The sequence below is a fragment of the Motacilla alba genome, chromosome 2, assembly GCF_015832195.1.
Source record: "Motacilla alba alba isolate MOTALB_02 chromosome 2, Motacilla_alba_V1.0_pri, whole genome shotgun sequence".
Classification (NCBI taxonomy): domain Eukaryota; kingdom Metazoa; phylum Chordata; class Aves; order Passeriformes; family Motacillidae; genus Motacilla; species Motacilla alba.
The window spans coordinates 1,813,605-1,833,126 of NC_052017.1; the positions used below are offsets into that span (position 1 = coordinate 1,813,605).

General features: G+C 52.8%; 1 protein-coding gene across 1 annotated transcript in view; it reads right to left on the reverse strand.

The window, feature by feature from the left end:
- Positions 1 to 16,994, reverse strand: part of WNT9A (Wnt family member 9A) — a 58,475-nt gene extending 41,481 nt beyond the window's left edge. The window contains exon 1 of the mRNA XM_038128753.1: positions 16,833 to 16,994. Within this exon, the coding sequence (XP_037984681.1) occupies positions 16,833 to 16,927 (95 nt within the window). The 5' untranslated portion in view covers positions 16,928 to 16,994. The remainder of the gene's footprint in view (positions 1 to 16,832) is intronic.
- Between the last annotated feature and the right edge of the window lie 2,528 nt (positions 16,995 to 19,522).

The window sequence follows — 19,522 nt, forward strand, 5'->3', positions numbered from 1 at the left end:
GTTTTAAACCAGCATCATTCCCAAATAAAAATGTGTCCTGAGGTGAAAGAGCTCTCAGCAACACCTTGGTGTCTTCTGAGGAGTTTCTCAGTTGGACACTTACACAAAATTGATGTGTTCTCAGTAGTCTTTCAGTATTTCCCAGAGCAACTGTCTCCAAAAGTCTTCAGAGATGCTAAAGATGAAGTTAATGGTTTTGTGTCTAAAAGAAGAAAACACCAGCACCTCATGGTGCTAAACTCACCAGGCACTGCCACCAAAAGCTAGGGAGAAAGAGCTCTTGGCCCAGGCAATTAAAAACAATGTCATATAACTAAAAATTTGTATTTTAAAAAATATACTTCTTTTTGAGGGTACTCGTTGAGCAAGAATAGAGACTTAGATTAGATATTAGAAAGAAATTGTTCCCTGTGAGGGTGAACCTGTGAAAAGCTGTGGCTGTACCTGGATCCCTGGCAGTGCCCAAGGCCAGTTTGGACAGGGCTTGGAGCACCCTGGGACAGTGGAAAGAGTCCCTGCCCACAGCAGAGGGGGGAACAAGATGATCATTAAGGTTCCTGCCAACCCAGCTCATTCCATGACAAGAATAAGAAAAACCTCCCCAACTCTGGCCATTGATTTCCATCACCCTCCAGAAAACTTCACCAGAGACACCAGACTTGGGGCAGAACCACAGCAGCCACATTGTCACTGCTTGTGCCAAGCTCCAGCCAAGCCTGAAGGCCACCAGGGCCTGAGGAGCAGCTTGGAGATGGTGCTTCAGCTGCTGTGGAGAGGGAAGGAGGAGCTCCTCGGTGGCAAGAAAATGAGATTAAATCAGCTTAGGGTTCAGGCAGAGCTGTAAGCGAGACACAGCCTCTGCAGGGCAGCACAGAGGGGCCTTTGAGGGATTTCTGAGCTGCAGCACAGAGAGGTCTCACAGCCCCAGCACATCAGGGCAGCAGCAGCATCCATGTCCTGCCTGTGTGCAGTGTCTGTTCCCTTCTCCACAGCCTGCGGGGACCCTTCAGGAGAGCCATGAAAAACCCAACCTAAAGAAACTCAGGGTTTGTTCACTACCTCCCCTGCCCCCCCCCCAAAAAAAAATCCTTACACAGCTGCCAGCTGCTGCTGCGGCCACCCAAACTGCTCCCCCAGTTCTGAAGTGATGCTGAACTGAGGAGAGGAGCTGAAATATCCTGAGCAGGAGGGGAGGGTGAAGTTACACAGGGCTATTAGTAAAATAAACCTTGCTCTGGCACGCTGGAGAAGCCTTACCCAGAGCAATGCTGGCACTCATTTCAGTCACCGGGTTTAACCCTTCCTTTCCTTGGAAAGAAAAGGTGGCCAAGCTGTGCCAGGCAGCCATTCCCTCCACAATCTGCTGGAAGTTGCTCCTCAGGGATTAAATTTGGATCTCACAGGAAGGGCAAAGGGGTCAGGATGGTTTTAGGTCAGAGAATGGGGTGTAGGGATGAGGACAAGGAGGGGAGAGCCCCACCTGCACAAGGGTCAGTGCTACATCTTCTTCCCTTCAGAGTCAAAATCAGGATCAGCATGAAGGAAATAAAAAGTCATGATATTTTTCCCCTCAGGGATCTTTCCCTGGCACTGGCAGGATTCCCCTCTTCTCCTCCACACCCACATCAGCCAACACTTCAAATGCAGAGGAAAAGCCCTGTCCCACCCAGCTCCCTCCAAAGCAAGAATTATCCAGGGCACCACATGGAATGACTGTTTTTCACAACAACTTCAGGAAAAATTAGGCCAAAAAGTCTTTCACAACCACAGCTCACCCTCAACTGGAGAGAAACTCCCCAGCTAAAGGAGTATGCTGCTGGTCAAGTATTCCCAGGTCACCCAGAGGCTTCAGGACAGCAGGGAAAAGCTGATGTGTGACTCACTGCCCTGCATTTTTAAGTGAAAAAGCAAAGAGCTTGGGTTGAAGAGTTAAAGGGGAAAAAAAAATTAAAAAGCAAGATTTGGAAAAGAAAACAAAAGCTAAAAAAAATAAGGAGAGTAAACACCTCTAAAACACCAATTTTAAGCAGTGGCTCAGCAGATGCAGGAGGTGCTCAGAGAAGCAGGTTCACACGTGAGCTGAGGTGAAGTTTGCAGCTCTCTGTGTGAGAGGCTGCCTGCATTAGTCACCCGTAAGGGGACACTCCAGCAGTGCTCAACTGGAACAAATGGAGCCCAGGAATGCAAAGTGGGGTGGTTAAACCACATCACTTTTGGAGTGCCTCCTCCAAACAAGGCTCTAAAGCGCCCTTAATTCAGTTTAGCCTGCTTTGCATTGAAATCAAGTCTGTTAAAGTGAATTAAGGACCTTTAATCCCCAAGGAGAGTGTTTCCACCAGGGCTAGTTAAGAGTAATTGAACTAATCCACTTTAAAAGTCACTTCAGATTAGTTGTGCTAAGTGGCTGTGCAGATGAGGCCTGGGAGCACAGGGACTGTCTCTAGCATGCAATAATCCCATCAATCTGCCCCAGGGAGGACAGCTCAGGCCTGGGAGGGATCCAAACCACTCCAATAAGAGCACTAATAGAAATGTCTCCTTGTGCCTGACAGGTGCCACCTGGTTGCAACCAAAGGCATTTTCCACGTGGATTTTCTGGGCAGACCATATTTGCTGGGCATGGCCAAGGGGAAGTTGGGTTTTATGGGCAGCTCCCTGGTCCAAGAAGTGCTGGCAGCATCTCCCACTCGAGCCATGCTCGAGCCTCACGTCCCCTCGCTGAAATATCAAATACAGCTCTCCCTTCATTGCCCCTGTCCCAAAGGGGTCAGAGGATGGGTTTGGGGTCTGTGAAAGGTGGGAAGGAGCCAACTCCAGCCTGCATTGATGGCTGGGGGTGATTGGATCCCCCCATTTAGTGCCAGCACACCCACCCTGCTCTCCTGCAAGCTCCCAGGGGTTTGCCACCTCCCACTGCTTTTCATCCCAGCTTTTCCACTGCAGGTCAGCCCCACACAATTCCCACAGAAACACCGATCAGAAAGCTAAGAAGGGCAATAAAACCAAACAAAGGGCTACCAGCCACCCCAAACCACATCCTGCCTCGATTTTTACTCCAGGTCCCCCCTCCCCAGACCCGCCAGCAGCACAGGGCAGGCTCAGCCCAGGTTTTGCCTTTCTAGGAAACCACAGAGCCCCTGTTTCACGCAAGCCACTTCTTCCCCAGCTAAGAATAATCCCCCCAGCTGCTGTTTGATGTCCCCATCGCCATGGATGCAGTGTTTTTTCCCGGGGACATCCTCAGGGAGAGGCAGCGAGGCTGCGTGTGTTCGCTCCCGTTAATGTTTCCTGTGCGGTTCGGGCTGCTTTACCTACAGGTATGTTTATTCCACTACTTGAGCAAACCAGCAGACTTTTTAATGGAACTGTTGATATTTTTCCTGGCTGCTGCTCCTCCTGGAGAGGCGAGGCAGTGTACAAACGGAGTTCATTGCTAGCTCCAGCCTGGAGCTGCTCTGCTCCTCCTGGGACCGCGGGGAATTGAAGGTTTCCATTGCACTGGTCAGGTTTCCTCCTTCTCCCAGCCTTCAAGTTTTAGACACACAAACAGAGGAGCTCGGGCAGCTGACAGGAGCAAGAGCAACGTGTGGCTGCTGCTTGAAGCAAGGGCAGCAGCTGCCCTGGAAATCCAGCCACGCATCTCGCAGCCAGGCTCTTGGAAGGGAGAGCAGGTGCAACACTGCACCCCCAAAATGAAGCCTGCACCACTCATCTTGTTTTGCAGGCAGACCTCGTGGGCTGAAGCTTGGCATTTCCTGCCTTTAAACACTTCAGACCTCACCAATTCAGCAGGAAGATTCCTATAAATTTGTCTTTTGATCCCCTAAAAATCTGTCTTTGGATCCCCTCTATTGCTGCAACAGGAGGAGAAACTCCAACCCAGCAGGTTCTGCTTTGTCAGACATACTGAGGGCATTTTCAACTACAATCCATAGCCCAACAGCCTTTTGGGGCTTTGAAGGATGTGCACCAAATCCCTGACTGAGCTCAGAGCTGCTCCCTGTGAGAACAGTCCTGTGCCACAGCTGAAGCTATTGGATTTGCTGGACCCCCGTGGCAGGGAGGGATGATGAATCTGGCTCCATGTCCTCTGAAGGCTAATTTATTATTTTATGATACTATATTATATTAAATAATACTACACTAAACTATACTAAAGAACACAGAGAGGATACAGACAGAATGGTAAAAAGATAATAATGAAAACTCGTGACTCTTTCCAGAACCTGACACAGCTTGGCCCTGACTGGCCAAAGAGTGAAAACAACTCACAGCAGAATCCAATGGAACAATCACCTGTGGATAAACAATCCCCAAACACATTCCACATGAGCACAACACAGGAGAAGCAAATGAGATAAGAATTGCTTTCCTTTTCTCTGAGGCTCCTCAGCTTCCCAGGAGAACAATCCTGGGTGAAAGGATTTTCCAGAGAATGTGAATGTGACACTGAAGCACCCAAAGCCATGCAGACCCTGAGCCATCTCTGCTCCCTTCACCCACAACAGGGTAAAACTGAACATCCAGACGGGTCAGACACGAGCTCCAGAGCCACTTACAATCCCAAGCACTTGAAAGAAGCCTCCAGAGAGCCCTGGGAGCAGAGTAAACAGCCCCACACAGGCAGGGAGGAGCAGCTGTTTGGACAAGGCCACTGACCTGTCCCTGATGTGGCAGCAGCAGCAGAGCATCCCTGGCAGCAGCTCAGCTCAGTCCTGGCTCTCTGCAGGCTCCGGGAGCAGAGGAGTCACCCCCCACTCCTCACCACGAGCCTGTGAGGGGGCACATCCAGCCGCTGGCAGAAACACCCCCAGAGCCATGGTGTAACGGGGTCAGCCCCAAACTGAGGTGTTTTTGTGGCTGTGAGTCAGCCCAGGCCAGGCTGTCAGCTCAGCTGCCCCCTCCCAGCAGCAGCTCTCAGATTTTCCATGAGCCTGGAGCAGCCCCAGGGATGCAGGGCTGAGGGAGGATGCCCTTCTCCTCCCCTGGTGCCTCCCACCCTGCTGTGACTGGGACAGCCCTGCCGAACCCAGTCTGGGCTCTGGGAACACAAAATCCCACAGGCACTGGGGATTTTCTACCCCTAAGGCATCTCCACAACATCAGATTTGTTTCTTCCTGGTTGGGGATCCCTCTGCAAGCTCAGCTGATCCAGCAAGTGCAGGATTATGCCTGGTCCCACTGCCCTGCAAGCACCATCCCTTTAGCCCAGTGCTCGTCCTGCACTTTGCAGGGAGGCAAATCTGCCTGAAAACACATTTTCCTCAGCTCCACAAACCAGTCTGGACATTACAGCTCGTAACACTGACCACAGGGACTGCTCAAAGCCTTCCTCAGCCCAGCTCACACCCTCCCAAGGGCAGCTCTTCAGCTCCAGTCCTCTCTCCAAACTCACGCTAAGCCTCTGGATTTCCAGAGTCAACATGGGACAAGCCAGAAGATAGAAACAGTCCCCAGGGATGCAACACAGCTGTGCTAACGAGCCAGAGGAAGTGCTGGATCTTTGGTCAGACCCTGTAATTCAGCTCAAGTGGCTGCTTCACCTCTGGCCTGTCAGATCAACTTGTTAACCACAGACTGGGAAAGAGCTCCCTGCTTGCTCCCAGCAGGAGACTGATCTTTGGCAGGGGCTGGAAACACCCCTACCCCCCTCACCTTTGATTGCAGAGAGGCCCAGAGATGCAGGGAGAGAGCTGAGCTCGAGGTTTGCCAGGTATTTCAAGATCTCACCTTACACTGGTAGAGGATTAGGGCTAGAAAAGAATTTTGTCAAGATTAAGCCAAACAAGTCAGTTCTTTTAAATCAAGTATCAGTTCTGGTGAGCTGTACCCGGAGGGGTTTGGGCTGCAGGATTGGGTTTCTTGTCAGAGGAGATGGGCAGCACTGGAGAGCAGCTGAACTCCATGTTCCTGAGCTGGGAAAGGTCCCCTGAAGTCAGGGATTGCCCTGGGAGAGGCTCTGCAGCCAACACCATTGGATCCAGTCCAAGGTGGACACTCATCCCAAGCACAACCACTGAGCTGGCTCCCAGCTTCCCACTCCAGGATGTAAAAAAGCTGAGAAACACCAAAATCCAGCAGCCTTTCCATGATCAACTCAAGTGAAAACACATTTTCTTTGATTATCTTGGTAATTTGCAAAGCCTTGTCTGATGAGCCCTCACCCACCATTCCCCAGTGCCTCAGGAGAGGCTGACAGGAATGCTGGGTCTGGGATACAGCATGGAATACCCAATTCCTCTTGATTCCCAACAGGCTGGATAGAAGTTGGCAGGAACTGTATGAGCAGATCCATTTGGCCTACCTGATTAAAACAGCATTAATTGGCCATGGAGTTTGGGGCAAACTTGCTCAGATTTCTGCATTTCCCAATTGGAGCAAAACTTTCCTTTCTTGGACAAACTTCTTGGGGTCTTCCAGAGAGTGGAGCAGCAAAATTGGCCATGGAGCAGAGCAGGGATGGCTTTTGTGGTGTGGAGCAACAGATGATCTCCCCAGACGTGAGTGAAGCACTGAAAGAGGCCACAGGGACATCTGAGCCCAGCTGAAAACCCTCCCTGCTGCTGGCTGAGGCAGTCCTGGCAGCAACGGGCAGAAGATCAACCAGAACCTCGGTGTGCTGTTGAAAGGGAGGAACGGGCAGAAGTTTCACCAGAACCTCGGTGTGCTGTTGAAATCTCTGAATTTCTCTGGAGCAGCCTCCCAGCACAAAGAGGGTGAAGCCACTGCTGTTTTGAAGGCCAAATCCTTTCGGGTGCTCCTCTGCACCACAGGAGGAACAACAGACTGCTTTTGCAGAGAAATCAGCAGACTCTGAGCCCAAAGCAAAATTTGGGGGGAAGCAAAATTGTTTCCCCGTGCAGGAATCTGGCAGAGCTCCTGCAAACAAGACAGACCCTTCCTGCAGGCAGTGAGGGGCTCAGCAGGGTAAACCCAGCCAAAAAACCTCACCCCAAGAGCAGCCAGCCGCCAGGGATCTCCCACGGGTCCCAAGAGTGGTGCCACAAGGTCACCAGGGCAAATTGAAGCCACCCCAGTGCTCCAGCCACAGGCAAGGAGAATCAGCCAACATCCAGAAAATTCAACTTCACACCTTGGAGAGAGAGGTGTTTGCTGACAGTGATCCTAAAACAGAGCTGGAAAACCCCACAGGGGTTTTTAGGTGAGAACCATCTTCACCTAAAATCTTCAGCTGCCATCTCTAAAAAAAAGTACAGTTACGCCACCAGGGCTGCCTGGCTTTGTTTTGTTGCAATACCAAACATCAGGTCACAAGTCATTAAAAAAAGAAAATCATTAATCTGAAGAGATGATCATGAGAAATTAAAATAATTCAATTATAGTAATTATATTTATTATTATTATTATATAATATATTTTTCATATGTATTATATTTATATTATTCTAGTTATATTGATTATATTTAATTATTTAGTTATATTAATATTTATAATAATTATGAATTATAATTCTATTATATTAATATTTTTAGCAAAATAGTGAAGAAACAATGCCTCCAGCTCAGCACGGGTAGACATCAGGGGCTCCAACTGAGGTCCACACTGGGAATTAGCTGTAGGAAAGCCATAAGGAGCAGGGCACAGCAATCCCTCTGTGCTGTTCCTTTTAGGATCAAGTGAGGGAAAGCTACAAAAATCCCAGCAAGTCATGAGAAGAACCTGCCATGGGACACCTTCCACAGTCCCAGGTTGCTCTAACCCTATCCAGCCTGGCCTTGGACACAAGGGATGCAGGGGCAGCCACAGCTTCTCTGGGCACCTTTGCCAGGGCCTCCCCACCCTCCCAGGGAGGAATTCCTTCCCAAAAATCCCATTTTTTCCTGTTCTCTGGCAGTGGGAAGCCATTTCCCCTTGTCCTGTCCCTCCACGCCTTGTCAAAGTCCCTCTCCAGCTCTCCTGGAGCCCCTTTAGGCCCCGGAAGGGGCTCTGAGGTCTCTCCAAGGCCAGAGTTATGAGGTGCTGAAGACCCAGAAGCGAAATCCCAGTGCTGAGCTGTGGGCTCTGAGTCAGAACAATTCATCTTTGCCATGTGCATCCCCTCCCAGGGGTCACACTCAACACACCTCCCTGGCTACTTCAAAATAAGCTGTTAATTTTTGATATTCTTTCTTTTGCTCACCAACTGACCTCTCTCAAAAGGAATTGGCCTTGAAAAGAGCAGCGGCTTCACCCTCTTTGTGCTGGGAGGCTGCTCCAGAGAAATTCAGAGATTTCAACAGCACACCGAGCTTCTGGTGAAACTTCTGCCCATTCCTCCCTTTCAACAGCACACCGAGGTTCTGGTGAAACTTCTGCCATGCCTTCCAAGACTGCCTCAGCCAGCCAGCAGGTGTGGCATTCACATTTTCTGGAAAAATCCCTTTCACCCAGGATTTCTCTCCTGGGAAGCTGAGAAGCCTCAGAGAAAAGGAAAACATGTCTTATCTCATTTGCTTCTCCTGTGTTGTGCTCACACGTGGAATATGTTTGGAGATTGTTCACCCACAGGTGATTGTTTCATTGGATTCTGCTGTGAGTTGTTTTCACTCTTTGGCCAATCAGGGCCAAGCTGTGTCAGGCTCTGGAAAGAATCACGAGTTTTCATTATTATCTTTTAGCATTCTGTCTGCATCATTTATGTATTCTTTAGTATAGTTTAGTTTAATATTCTTAAATAGAATATAATATAGTATCATAAAATAATAAATTAGCCTTCTGAGAACATGGAGTCAGATTCATCATTCCTCCCTGCCACAGGGGTCCCAGCAAATACAATAAGCAGGGAGGGTTTTCAGCTGGGCTCAGATGTCCCTGTGGCCTCTTTCAGTGCTTCACTCACGTCTAGGGGAGATCATCTGTTGTTTCACACCACAAAAGCCATCCCTGCTCTGCTCCATGGCCAATTTTGCTGCTCCACTCTCTGGAAGACCCCAAGAAGTTTTGCTCCAATTGGGAAATGCAGAAATCTGAGCAAGTTTGCCCCAAACTCCATGGCCAATTAATGCTGTTTTAATCAGCTAGGCCAAATGGATCTGCTCATGAGGTTCCTGCCAACTGCCATCCAGCCTGTTGGGAATCAAGAGGAATTGGGTATTCCATGCTGTATCCCAGACTCAGCATTCCTGTCAGACACTGTTGAGTTTTCATTTTCTGCGGTGGATGGAGAGAAAAGAGGTTTTCCTCTGTGTTCTTCCCCCAAAAAAAGAGTGTAGTTTTTTTAACCTGTCATTTTCCCTTCCCCCAAAATCCTTCTGCAACTGAATTAACAAAATGCTCCCCACACCTTAGAGAATGGTTTATAATAACAGACCGGAATGCTACAGAGCACAATCAGGAACTGCTTGATTCATTTGGAACAAGAGTTCCTGGTAAGAGCTGAGGGAATTAAAAAAGAAAAAAAAAAAAATCAGGATAGATTTTTCTATCAGCTCCAGCAAATCCTGTAACTGCTGTGTTTATCCACAGAATCAAAATACTCCCTGTTCCACTTGGGGAAGTGCAAACACACATTACAATAAAATGTAAAGCTTGCTGAGCTGATAAACTTCATAAGTTTGTTTTATGACAGTATCTGGAGAGATAAGGCTCATTAGCACTTACAGCCACCATCTGAAGGAATCTTAAAAAGCACAGTTACAAACAGGAGAAGAAGAAAAAAATTTGCATCTTGACGCAAAAAAAAAAAAAAAAAAAAAAAAAGCTTCTAAAGGGTTAACCCTTTCCATAATAAAAATCCTAACAATTTCTGGGCCCTCTCAGCTTGACCTGAGCTCTGGCAAAAGTCAGGAAAGCAAATCCTACCTGGCTCATGCTGGTCCAGAACCTGCAGCCACGTTCTGCAGGAGGAGCAGCGGCCCCCCAAGACCATTTAAGAGTGCAAACACCAAGTCCTGTGCTCGAGGGCTCCTCAGGTCAAGGAACCAATTGTATGAACACACCACAAGCCACCAGAGAGCTGCTCTGGCTGCAGAGGGAAGGGGCTGCTCCAGTGTGGAGGGAAGCCAGAGGCTCAGAAGGTTTCAGGCTGGAAAAGCAGGTCCAGGAGAGTTCTTGGATTGCTCCAACACAGCCCTGGGAGTTGGGAACTCGGGAAGTTTGTGTCTAACAGAAGGTTTCAGCGTGAACTCAGCTGGAACCGCAGGGTCAGAAATTGAGGGGCAGCAGATAAAGACACTTTGAATGCATAAAGTCTTCTCTTCAATCATCAGGCTAAGACTTTACCCCTTTCTCTTCTACAGAACTCAGGTGGCCACAGAATGCAAGCACTGAAGGGGCCACATTATTCTATTATTCCATGGAACTGGAGCATAGAGGATCTACACGGAGCTTCTGGAATCAGAAATCCTCCCACCTCTGGTGGTCCCCCGGGGAGAATATTCTGATTTAACCTCTTCAAAATCCCCTTCCAACCTAACTCCTCCTTAGAAGGCATCAAGGCACAGGGATGAAACAGGAGACAGGGAAGGCAAATCCAGTCTTGAGCTCTCCTGAGCCAAGATTTCCATGTCCCACCACCCCTGGGCAGCTCTGGACCACGAATGCCTCTTACTGTGGGAACACCAGTGATGCTCACTGGTCCAGCACCTCCTCTGGCTGCCCAGGCACCCCCACAAAAGCTTAACCTCCACAGTTTCTTCTGACTCAGATTTTCCACTAAAAAAAACTTAAACTGTTTAAATATCAACATTTGTTAGAAATAATAACACTGTCAGCATGTCCTCAAATTAAGATAATGGAATGGAGCATCCCTGGGCCAGGAATACCCACAAGAGAGCTGGGGAGAGCTTTTACACAAGTAGATAGTGACAGGAGGAGTGGGAATGTTTTAAAGTGAAAGAAACCAGGCTTAGGTGAGGGATTAGGAGGAAATCCTTCCTTGCAAGGGTGGGCAGGCCCTGCCACAGGGTGCCCAGAGAAGCTGTGGCTACCCCTGCATCCCTGGAAGTGTCCAAGGCCAGGCTGGACAGGGCTTGGAGCACCCTGGGATAGTGGAAGGTGTCCCTGCCCATGGCAGGAAGTAGAGCTAGAAAATCTTTTCTAACCCAAATCATTCCATGATTCTCCAAGAGGCAACTACACCAAGTCTGCCAGCACAGTGAATTAACCCAACAGAAAAATGAAGATAGCTGCAAAAACTGACAAAACTTGCTCTGGTCAGAAAGGTTCAGACTAAGCTGCATCACAGAGGCTTCTCCATGCAGTCTTCCAGACTTTCTACTTAACCTGCTCCCCCTTCCCAATCCCACAGCCTAATTCAATTACCTGCCACCAAATAAGCCTTAAGGCCATTCTCATTACCCCGATAAAGCACAAGGCCTTTAATTATTAAACACTCTGGGGCTCTTTGTGTTGGGGTTGTGGGGCTGGACTCCCTTTTATTGTTGTCAGCAGCTTCCAGAAATCAAGTTAATCATTGACCAGGCCTTTCAGCAGGAGACCAGAGTCCTGTGGATTCCTGGTCTCTGGTTCTGCATCACCAGTCAGGCTAAAGGAAGTCACCAGCCTCCTGCTTTGCCAGGTACCCACTCAATATTCTCCTAACAACCCATCTCCCCCCTCCAAGGTGCCATTTACAGCACTGGGAGAAAGAAAAATGCAATAATTTTGGACTTGGAGGCTGCAGCAGTGCTCATCATTAACCTGAGTTCAGAGAGGAACAGCCCCAGGTGAGGGAAACTGAGGCACAAGGCAGTGGTTCCAAAATGTCAAGCAATGGGATCAATCCCCTACTTAAGCCAAAAAAGTACTAATTCTTGTCCAAGTTAATCCTGCTCCATCCTCTGCAGGCAGGAGCAGCTTCCAGGCACTTCCCAGCCTGATCTGGGGCAAATCCTGCTCCCCTAGGGATGAAGATGCAGGTCTGGCACGGTTATTTTTCCAAATATTCCTGGCTTCGTCACCATGCTCGTGGCACCTCATCAAATCCAGTGCCACTTCCTGGCACCTCCAAAGCAAATGCTGCTCCTGGGCACGGGGTTCCCTTTCCAGAGGAATGGAGGTTAAACACTGCTTTGAGTTGACCCAGAGAGGCCAACTTTGGGAGCCAAGCCAGGCAGGACTCACAGCAGTGACAGCTCACCCAGCTCCAAAAAAGCAAGGGAGAGGGGAAAACAAAAAAACCCACCCACCCAAACCAGGCAAACCCTTCCATTTTTCCAAGGAAAACCCCAAATCCAGCAGCTGAAACCCCGCAGAGCCGTGTGGGAGCGGCAGAGCGCGCGGCTCAGGGCGGGATGGCCAAGCCGTCCTTTCCGGGCACTCCAGCTGTGTTTGCCTGCGTGCTGCATTCCTGCCTCGCCAGCCGAGGCCAGGTTTTGTTTTTTTGGGTCGTGCTGGGAAGCAGCTGCTCCATCTCACACACAGCCAGAGCCCGGCGGGCGCGCCCGCGAAGCCACCGCGGCCTGGCCACGGCGCGGCCTGCACATGGCCCCACACCACCCTCCAGTGACAGCCACACACACACGGGCTCTGCCGTCGCCCAGCGTGGCCCACGGGCTGGAAAAACATGAGCAGAGCCCCTGTGGGATTGCCTCTCCTGGAGGTGGCATTCCAGCTGACGCTGGAACTCGCGGTGACTTCGCACCCCGCTCAGGAACCCACCCCAGAGCGCCTGAACAGCCCCTTCCAAGTGCAACATCCCGCTGCTTTCTGAGTCTCTCCTAACAAAAACGCACCCTGAAGGACGAGGTTTCTATCCCGCGGCAGAGCAGGGCACCTATCCTGCACCTGCCAAAGGGAATAAAAATACACGGCGCTTCCCACACGGCAAAGCCCGCGGTGGTGTGTTGGTAAATTAGGGCAAGCTATGCTTCCCCTCCCTCCCTCCCTCTCCCCCCGTGAGCATTTGAGGGTTCCTGTTGCCTGCGTGCAGGGGACAGATCAGTTACATTTATGCAGAACATTGCAATCTGTCAATATAAACACTATGTAAGCATGAGCCACTTGTAACATTACTACTGTCTTGACAAGTGTTTGCAGAGGGGGCAGAGCTGCTGGGATCCTTCTGCTCCCAGAGGGAAAGCAGAGCAAATCCCAACTGGCAGGAAAAATACTCCTTTCCAGCAAGAATTTAAAAATAAATATTAAAAAAAAAAATACGTACATCAAAACTGAATCAGACTAAATCAGAACCTGCAGAAATAGAGGAGGGTTGATTATTTCACTTCAGACCCACAGATCAGGCAGCTCAGGAAAGCAGAAGCTCCTACAAGCTGGTTTCCCTTCCCACCAGCACAGGGCACAGCAGGATTGAAGTTCCTCAGCCACCCTGTCACCCCAGCATGGCTAAACTTGTCACCTGCCACTTCCAAAGCCCAGAAGTGCAAGTCCCAACACAATTCCCAGATGCTGCTCTGGCATTTCCACCACCCCCAGCCACATTGGAGAGAGGAAAGGGACGGAGGGAGGGGAGGTACCCACGCCCAGAGCGTGTCAGGCACCGGGAAAGCAGAGCAGGGAGGAAAACTGAAATGCAATGCTTTCTCAGGGATCCCAGCAGCCTGGGGCTGCTCCAAACTCCCCCCAGCAGCCTGCTGGAATATGGTGCAAATTAGCGCTCAGACAGCCCAGCTGCAGAGGCCGTGGCTGGACATAAAAGCAGCCTCACTGCTGGGGCAGCCAGTGCATCCCAGCAGGCTGACACCCAGCCCCAGGCAATGCCTCCCCCTCTGGGCAGGCTCAGCCTCTCCCACAGAATTCAGCCACCACCATCACCATCATCATCATCCTGAAGGGCAGCTCTAAATGCATAAAAAGCCAGCAGGGCTGTGGTCAGTTTTGCAGGCGTGCTTTTTTCTCTCTCAGTCAAGAAGTTTCTTATCAGCCAAAGTTTAGGAGCTGTAGCATCACCACGTCCCTGATCCCTGCAGCCAGGCTACTCCGGCTGCTTCCCAGGAGTTAGGGCTGAGCCAAACCCCTCAAAACCCCTCCTGAGCAGGTGCTGCAGGCTCTCAGCTCTGCTCAGCATCACCACAGGCGCTGCTCCTGGGCAGTACCCCTGGGCCTTACTGGCACCTGCTCCAGGGAGCAGGGCAGCAACACCCAGGCTGCCAGAATTCCCTTCAGTAAAAGGGAAAAGCTGTCCCTCCCTCCACAGAGCATCACCTTCAGCACATCTCCCAGCCAGGCAGCCTGGGGATGGAGCAAAACAGCAGCAAGAGCCCCACCTGCGCCGCAGCTTGAACTCCCACACACACTCCAAACTCTGCTTCCAGAGGGTGTTCATCCTACTCAGCCACTTGTGCATCCCTCCAAGAACACCAGAGCCAGCCTGCCAGGGAAGCAGCAGCAGCCTCCAGCCGTGGTGTCCCCAGCCCAGCATCCCTTCCCTTCCTGCTGCCCCCCAGGGCAGGCACGGACATAACTCCATGCTGACACAATCTCGTTATCCTGTAACCATGCCCCATTTCTGTCCCTGGGCACTAATTCCCCACCAGGCCACACATTTGGAGACATGGAATTCTTTCCCTGAAATAAGACATTGGGGCTAGGGGGGGGGAGGGATCATCCACAGCTGTCTCTATCCCCCTCCAGACTGAGGAAGGGAGCAGCCAAGCTGCAGCCACAGTGTGACATCTGCTTAATGCTGCCTCACTCTGCGCCCCACCGCCTCCTCCACAGGGATGCCAGCACCCAGAGCAGCCAGCAGGCCACCAAAAGGTGGCTTTGGGACTCAAAAGAAGCATCCCTTTCCCTGCCTGGAGGGGGTGTTTTAGCTCAGGTCATTCAGCCAAGTTTTTAGCAAAGATCTATCAGAATGAACAGATGTGCTGCCTCACCTGGAGCAGCTCCTTCATACACGTGGCAGAAGAAAAAAAGATCATTGCCAGCCTTCCCAGGGCACTTGCAGAGAGAACTGGGAGGTTCTGCAGGAACACCCAGCATTTGCCAGGTGGGATTTCTTTCCTTACCAACAGACAGAAGCCCACAGTGAGGAGGGCTCAGCTCTTGCACACACACTTGTCAGATCTCACTGTGGATTATCAGGAGCTGGGATCTCAGCACTCACTATTCCCAGTGTCCCCAGCAGCTCTGCAAGTGCAGCCTCTGCTCTTGGAAGAGCAAAGAGGGGATCAGCTGCTCCTTCGCTGGGGCTTTAACCAGAGACAAGGAGGCTTTGCATAAGCAAACTCCGCTGCACACCACAGCAGCCTGGAGCGCACATCTGGCTGGGTGCACATCTGGCAGCATCTCCTCTCCCCTCCTCACTGCCAGGGAAGGAGTCTCAAACCAGAAACAGCAGCTGTACCAAGACACAGAAAAACCCAAAGCGGTCGGAACAGACAGCAGACACTGCCCTTGGCTCAGAATGGCCCTTCCAAAGTTAAAACCTCTCCAAGCCAAGAGAGAAATCCCAGAATGAGTTACCTGCTGCTCTAGAGCAGATACCAGCACAGCAGGGATTAATAGGAGAGCTACAGCCAAGCTCCTTCCAAAGCCTGTCAGTCCCCAAGGCACAATTCAGCAGCACAGTGCCGGTGGTCCTCGGCAGACACACGAGCCAACGGGCTGGGAACAGCCCTCTGCACACTGCCGAGGGAGAAAAGGGCTTTTCCTAAAAACCTGCACACACAGGACGGGCTGTTTCCTTAGAAAACCAGCCCCAGCAGCAGGAAGTGAAACGGTTCTGGAGTTGGAAACAGAAGATGTAAGTAGCACTGTTTGGAAAACTTTGCCAGACCACAAGCAATGGACAAGCCTCAACACCAGGATTTGTTTTACTGGAAAGAAGGGGGGAAAACCTCAAGTCTGCTAAAACATTCTCCAGGGCTGGTCCAGTGGCTCCTACCAGTGGTCACAACACAACATCCCAAAAAAAAGGGGGAAAATAAAAAGAAGCAAGAATCCCCACTGTTGTGCAAACTTACACAAAAACCTCTTACACAGGTGCTCGCGTCAGACTCCTCTCTCAAACCGACAACATTTTGGGACGAAGGGTTTAAAATTAAGGACAGGAGGCAGCAACACCCCAAAAAGCACAGAGGGAAAACCCCGCACGGAGCTGAGGCTCCGCAACGCGGCTGCGGGGGGCGTTGGACAGGATCGGGGGAGCGGCTTGAAGTGGCTGGTCCAGCTCAACGCACAGAGCCGGGACAGCGGGATAAGGGGGGGATAACAATAGGGGGATAAATCCTCGGGATAAGCGGGATAAAACCCCGGCATAAGGGGGGACAAATCCCCGGGATAAGGGGGTCGGGAAGGGAGCGGGATCCACCTGCGCGGCGCGCGCCGGGCCGGGAGCGCCCCCTGCCGGCCGCGCCCCGCCCCGCGCACAGGTGAGCGCCGGGGATGCGGCGCCCGCAGCCGCGGATCCCCCCCAAAAAACAACCGGCAGCACCCCCCTGCCGGCACCTGGGGTGGAAACCCGCGCTTGAATTGCGGGGGGAAAGGAGTTTTCTCCGCGCTGGGGGGGGGGGGTTACGGCCCGCGGCGGGAGCGCTGCAGGTCCGCTCCGTGCGGGGAGCCCCCGCGGGGAACGGGGGAAACGGAGCGCTCGCTCGCCCTCCGCAGCTCCTGGGGGCACACAGCCCGGCAGCGCCCGGGAGGTCCGACCCACGGCTCCCGAGTGGCAAATCCAAGGGGATTCCGTGCCCGGCTCCGAGCGCTGGGACGCGGGACAGCCGCGGGCACGGCGCTGTCGCTGTCCCAGTCCCTGTCCCGGGCCGGCTGTCAGCGCCCGCGGGAGGGGATGCCCGCACCCCCCGAGGCACGGAGAGCGCCCGCAGGCGCACGGCAGCATCCCCACCTCGGGCGGGACGCGCAAAACCCCTCCAGCGTCAAAAAACAAACTCGGGCAAAAAAAAAGTTAAAGCGCAGGAGCGGGGGGCACCTACCCGAAGTAGGCGGCGGAGGGCCGCGGGGCGCAGGCGAGCAGCCCTAGGAGCGCGCAGGAGGAGAGCCATCCCAGCAGGACGTGTCCATCCAGCATCTTGCAGCGGCGCCGGCGCTGCTCATCTCGTTCCCCCGCCGCGCCCGCTGCGGCCCCGCCGCCCGCCCCGCTTCTTATAGCGCGGCCGGCGGAGAGAGCCCGAGCGGCGGCGGGGCGGGCCGGGGAGGGGCCGCCGGGGGGGAGGGACACGGAGGAGAGGCGGGGGGGGACATGGGGACACGCCCCGGGAGGAGGGACGGAGCGGCGGGGCGGGGAGAGCGGGAGCGGAGCGGGGAGAGGGGATCGCGGGGTGCCGGGACGCGGTGGGGAAGGGGTGAGAGGGCAGGGGGTGAGTGAGATGGGCAGGCGGGAGAGGGATGAGCGTGCCAGGGGTGGGTGTGCAAGGGATTGGCGTCTGGGCAAGGCGTGGGCAGCACTGCCAGGTGCGCAAGGTGTGGGTGTTGCAGGTGCCAGGGCTGGGTGGTCGTGCAAGGATCAGGGCAGCTGGGCAAGGGGGAGGTGTGGCACATCTGGGCAGCTGTGCAAGAACCGAGCAGTCCTGAAAGGGCTGGATGTGCCAGGGCTGGGCAGCTGGGCTAGGGGGAGGTTTGGCACACCCGGGCAGCCGTGCAGAGGTTGGATGTGGCAAGGCACAGGCGCTGCACGCTCGTGTGCACGCCCAGAGCGCCGTGAGCAATGCAGGGACACCGAGCAGCCCGGGGGGGAAGCAGTTAATGCCCTAAATGTCACCCTTTTGGCCGGCAGCGTTTTTCCAGGTCTGTCGATGTCACTGTCATCGTCATCCCGGAGGTAATTCCAACACCCGAGAACAGGAAGGTTCCCCTCCTGAGCATGTGTGTGTCACACTGCTGAGCCGGCCCGTGTCCCCGTGGGGACAGAGGCAGGAGGACGCTCGGCACTGGGCTCTCGTCTCAAAAGCCACTGTCCCTGCGGGTTTAAGCTCAGCCCCGCAGAGCTGTGCCCAGCAGGTGACTTTTGGTGCACGATGAGCAGCAAGAGCCTCGGGTGCTCAGAATGGGGTCATCGGTGTGTTTCTGACCCCCAGAATCTGTGGACAGACCTGTTCAGGAGCCACACAGGGGGACAGCTCGTGAGGATGAACCTTTTGTCCTGGAATAGCTCCTGCAGTGACACTGGGAGCTCAGTGAATTTATTCTCACCTCTGACTGTACCCTTGAGCATTTCCAGTCTTCCCAGCGTTGTGCAAACTGTGTGGATTCTGCTCATTTTTGGGGTGAGAAGGAGATATCTACAAATAACATTTTATTTTTTAATGTTTAAAACATCTCAGCCCAGTTCCTGACCACATCTTTGCCAAAACAAAGGCAGCCCTGTGGAAAAGCATCATTCACAGCTTCCCACATCCACCCCTGCATGGGATGTGGGGCTCCCACTGCGGCTCTGTACCAGCACCCCTTGGGCTGGGGGCTGAAACTCGCTTGGGTGGGTGTCATATCCACTCCAGCTTCCTCAAATCCATGTGATTCCCCGTTACCTGGAAATATCTCAGCTTCCTTCTCGCAGTGGAGTGGCACCGAGTCAACCCCCTGTGGGTGCTGGGGGTCAGAAGCCCCATGGGCCACCGCAGCCTGGCAGAGGCCAGAGCAATATTTCATTAAAGCCCCATCTAGAGGCCTTTCCTGGAGGAGAATTTGGGAGATAGGACCAGTGCCAGGGTCATGCTGAGTGTCCTTATCCTGCCACCCGAGCTCTTCCAGCTTGGGAAAAGGCAATGCAGGGTTGTAGGTGGAGGCCAGGACAAGCAATGTTATCACTGGGAGGCTTTTCCTGAGCGTTTCTCTGGTGGAAAAAGCAGTTTAAGAGTCATTTTCCACGCACATCCCCAAGAAGCTGGTGATCCCAGCACGTGGAAGGAAACTCCAGTTCCTCCAGGCAGCCCCTGGCTGAGCTGTGGGTCATGGAAAGGCGGTGAGACCCTTGCTGTTACTCATTTTCTCTGCCCACAGCAAGGTGCCAGAGCCAGGGTGGTGCCCTGGGAGTGTGTGACTCTTTCCAAAGCCAGGCAGCACCAAAAATAGCCCCCACTTCTGCTTCCAGCCAGGGAAAAAGGGAAGCCCAAGCAGGCAGTGGCTCCTCCAGGGCTTTGCTGCTTGTCATGCCTGGCGACCATGCATGCAGCATCTTCCTGGGACAGCTTCGTGGCTTCCAGCTCCTTCAGGTGACGCAAATCTCGGTGTTTCTGCTCAGAGCAGTGGCCTCGGGCGCTGTCCCCGCAGCCACCGACAGCAGAGGGCAGTGCCACACAGGCGCAGTGCCACGGCTCTGCAAGTGGGAATGTTTCTCTCCGGGATGGAAGGGACGCAGCAGAGCCAGGGGGAAGCAGCCAAGCACCCAAGGAGTTTGGTGGTGTAAGTGGCAGTTCCAAAGGGTCAAAATTGGGGGTTTTTTTGGGAACAAAAGATGCCAGGTGCAAGGATAATGCTGGACAAAGAGCCCCAGAGTTGTTGTCACCTCAGGTGTGGCTGCAGCACAAACCCTGTGTCCTCACCCTGACCCCGACCCTGTGGGAAATGGATTTGTGAGAATTTTTAAAACTACCACGACCCCTTCGTTGTGCTTCTGGAATGTGCTCCTGCAGGCAAAGCAGTTGTGGGAGTGACCTGCAAGGATCCA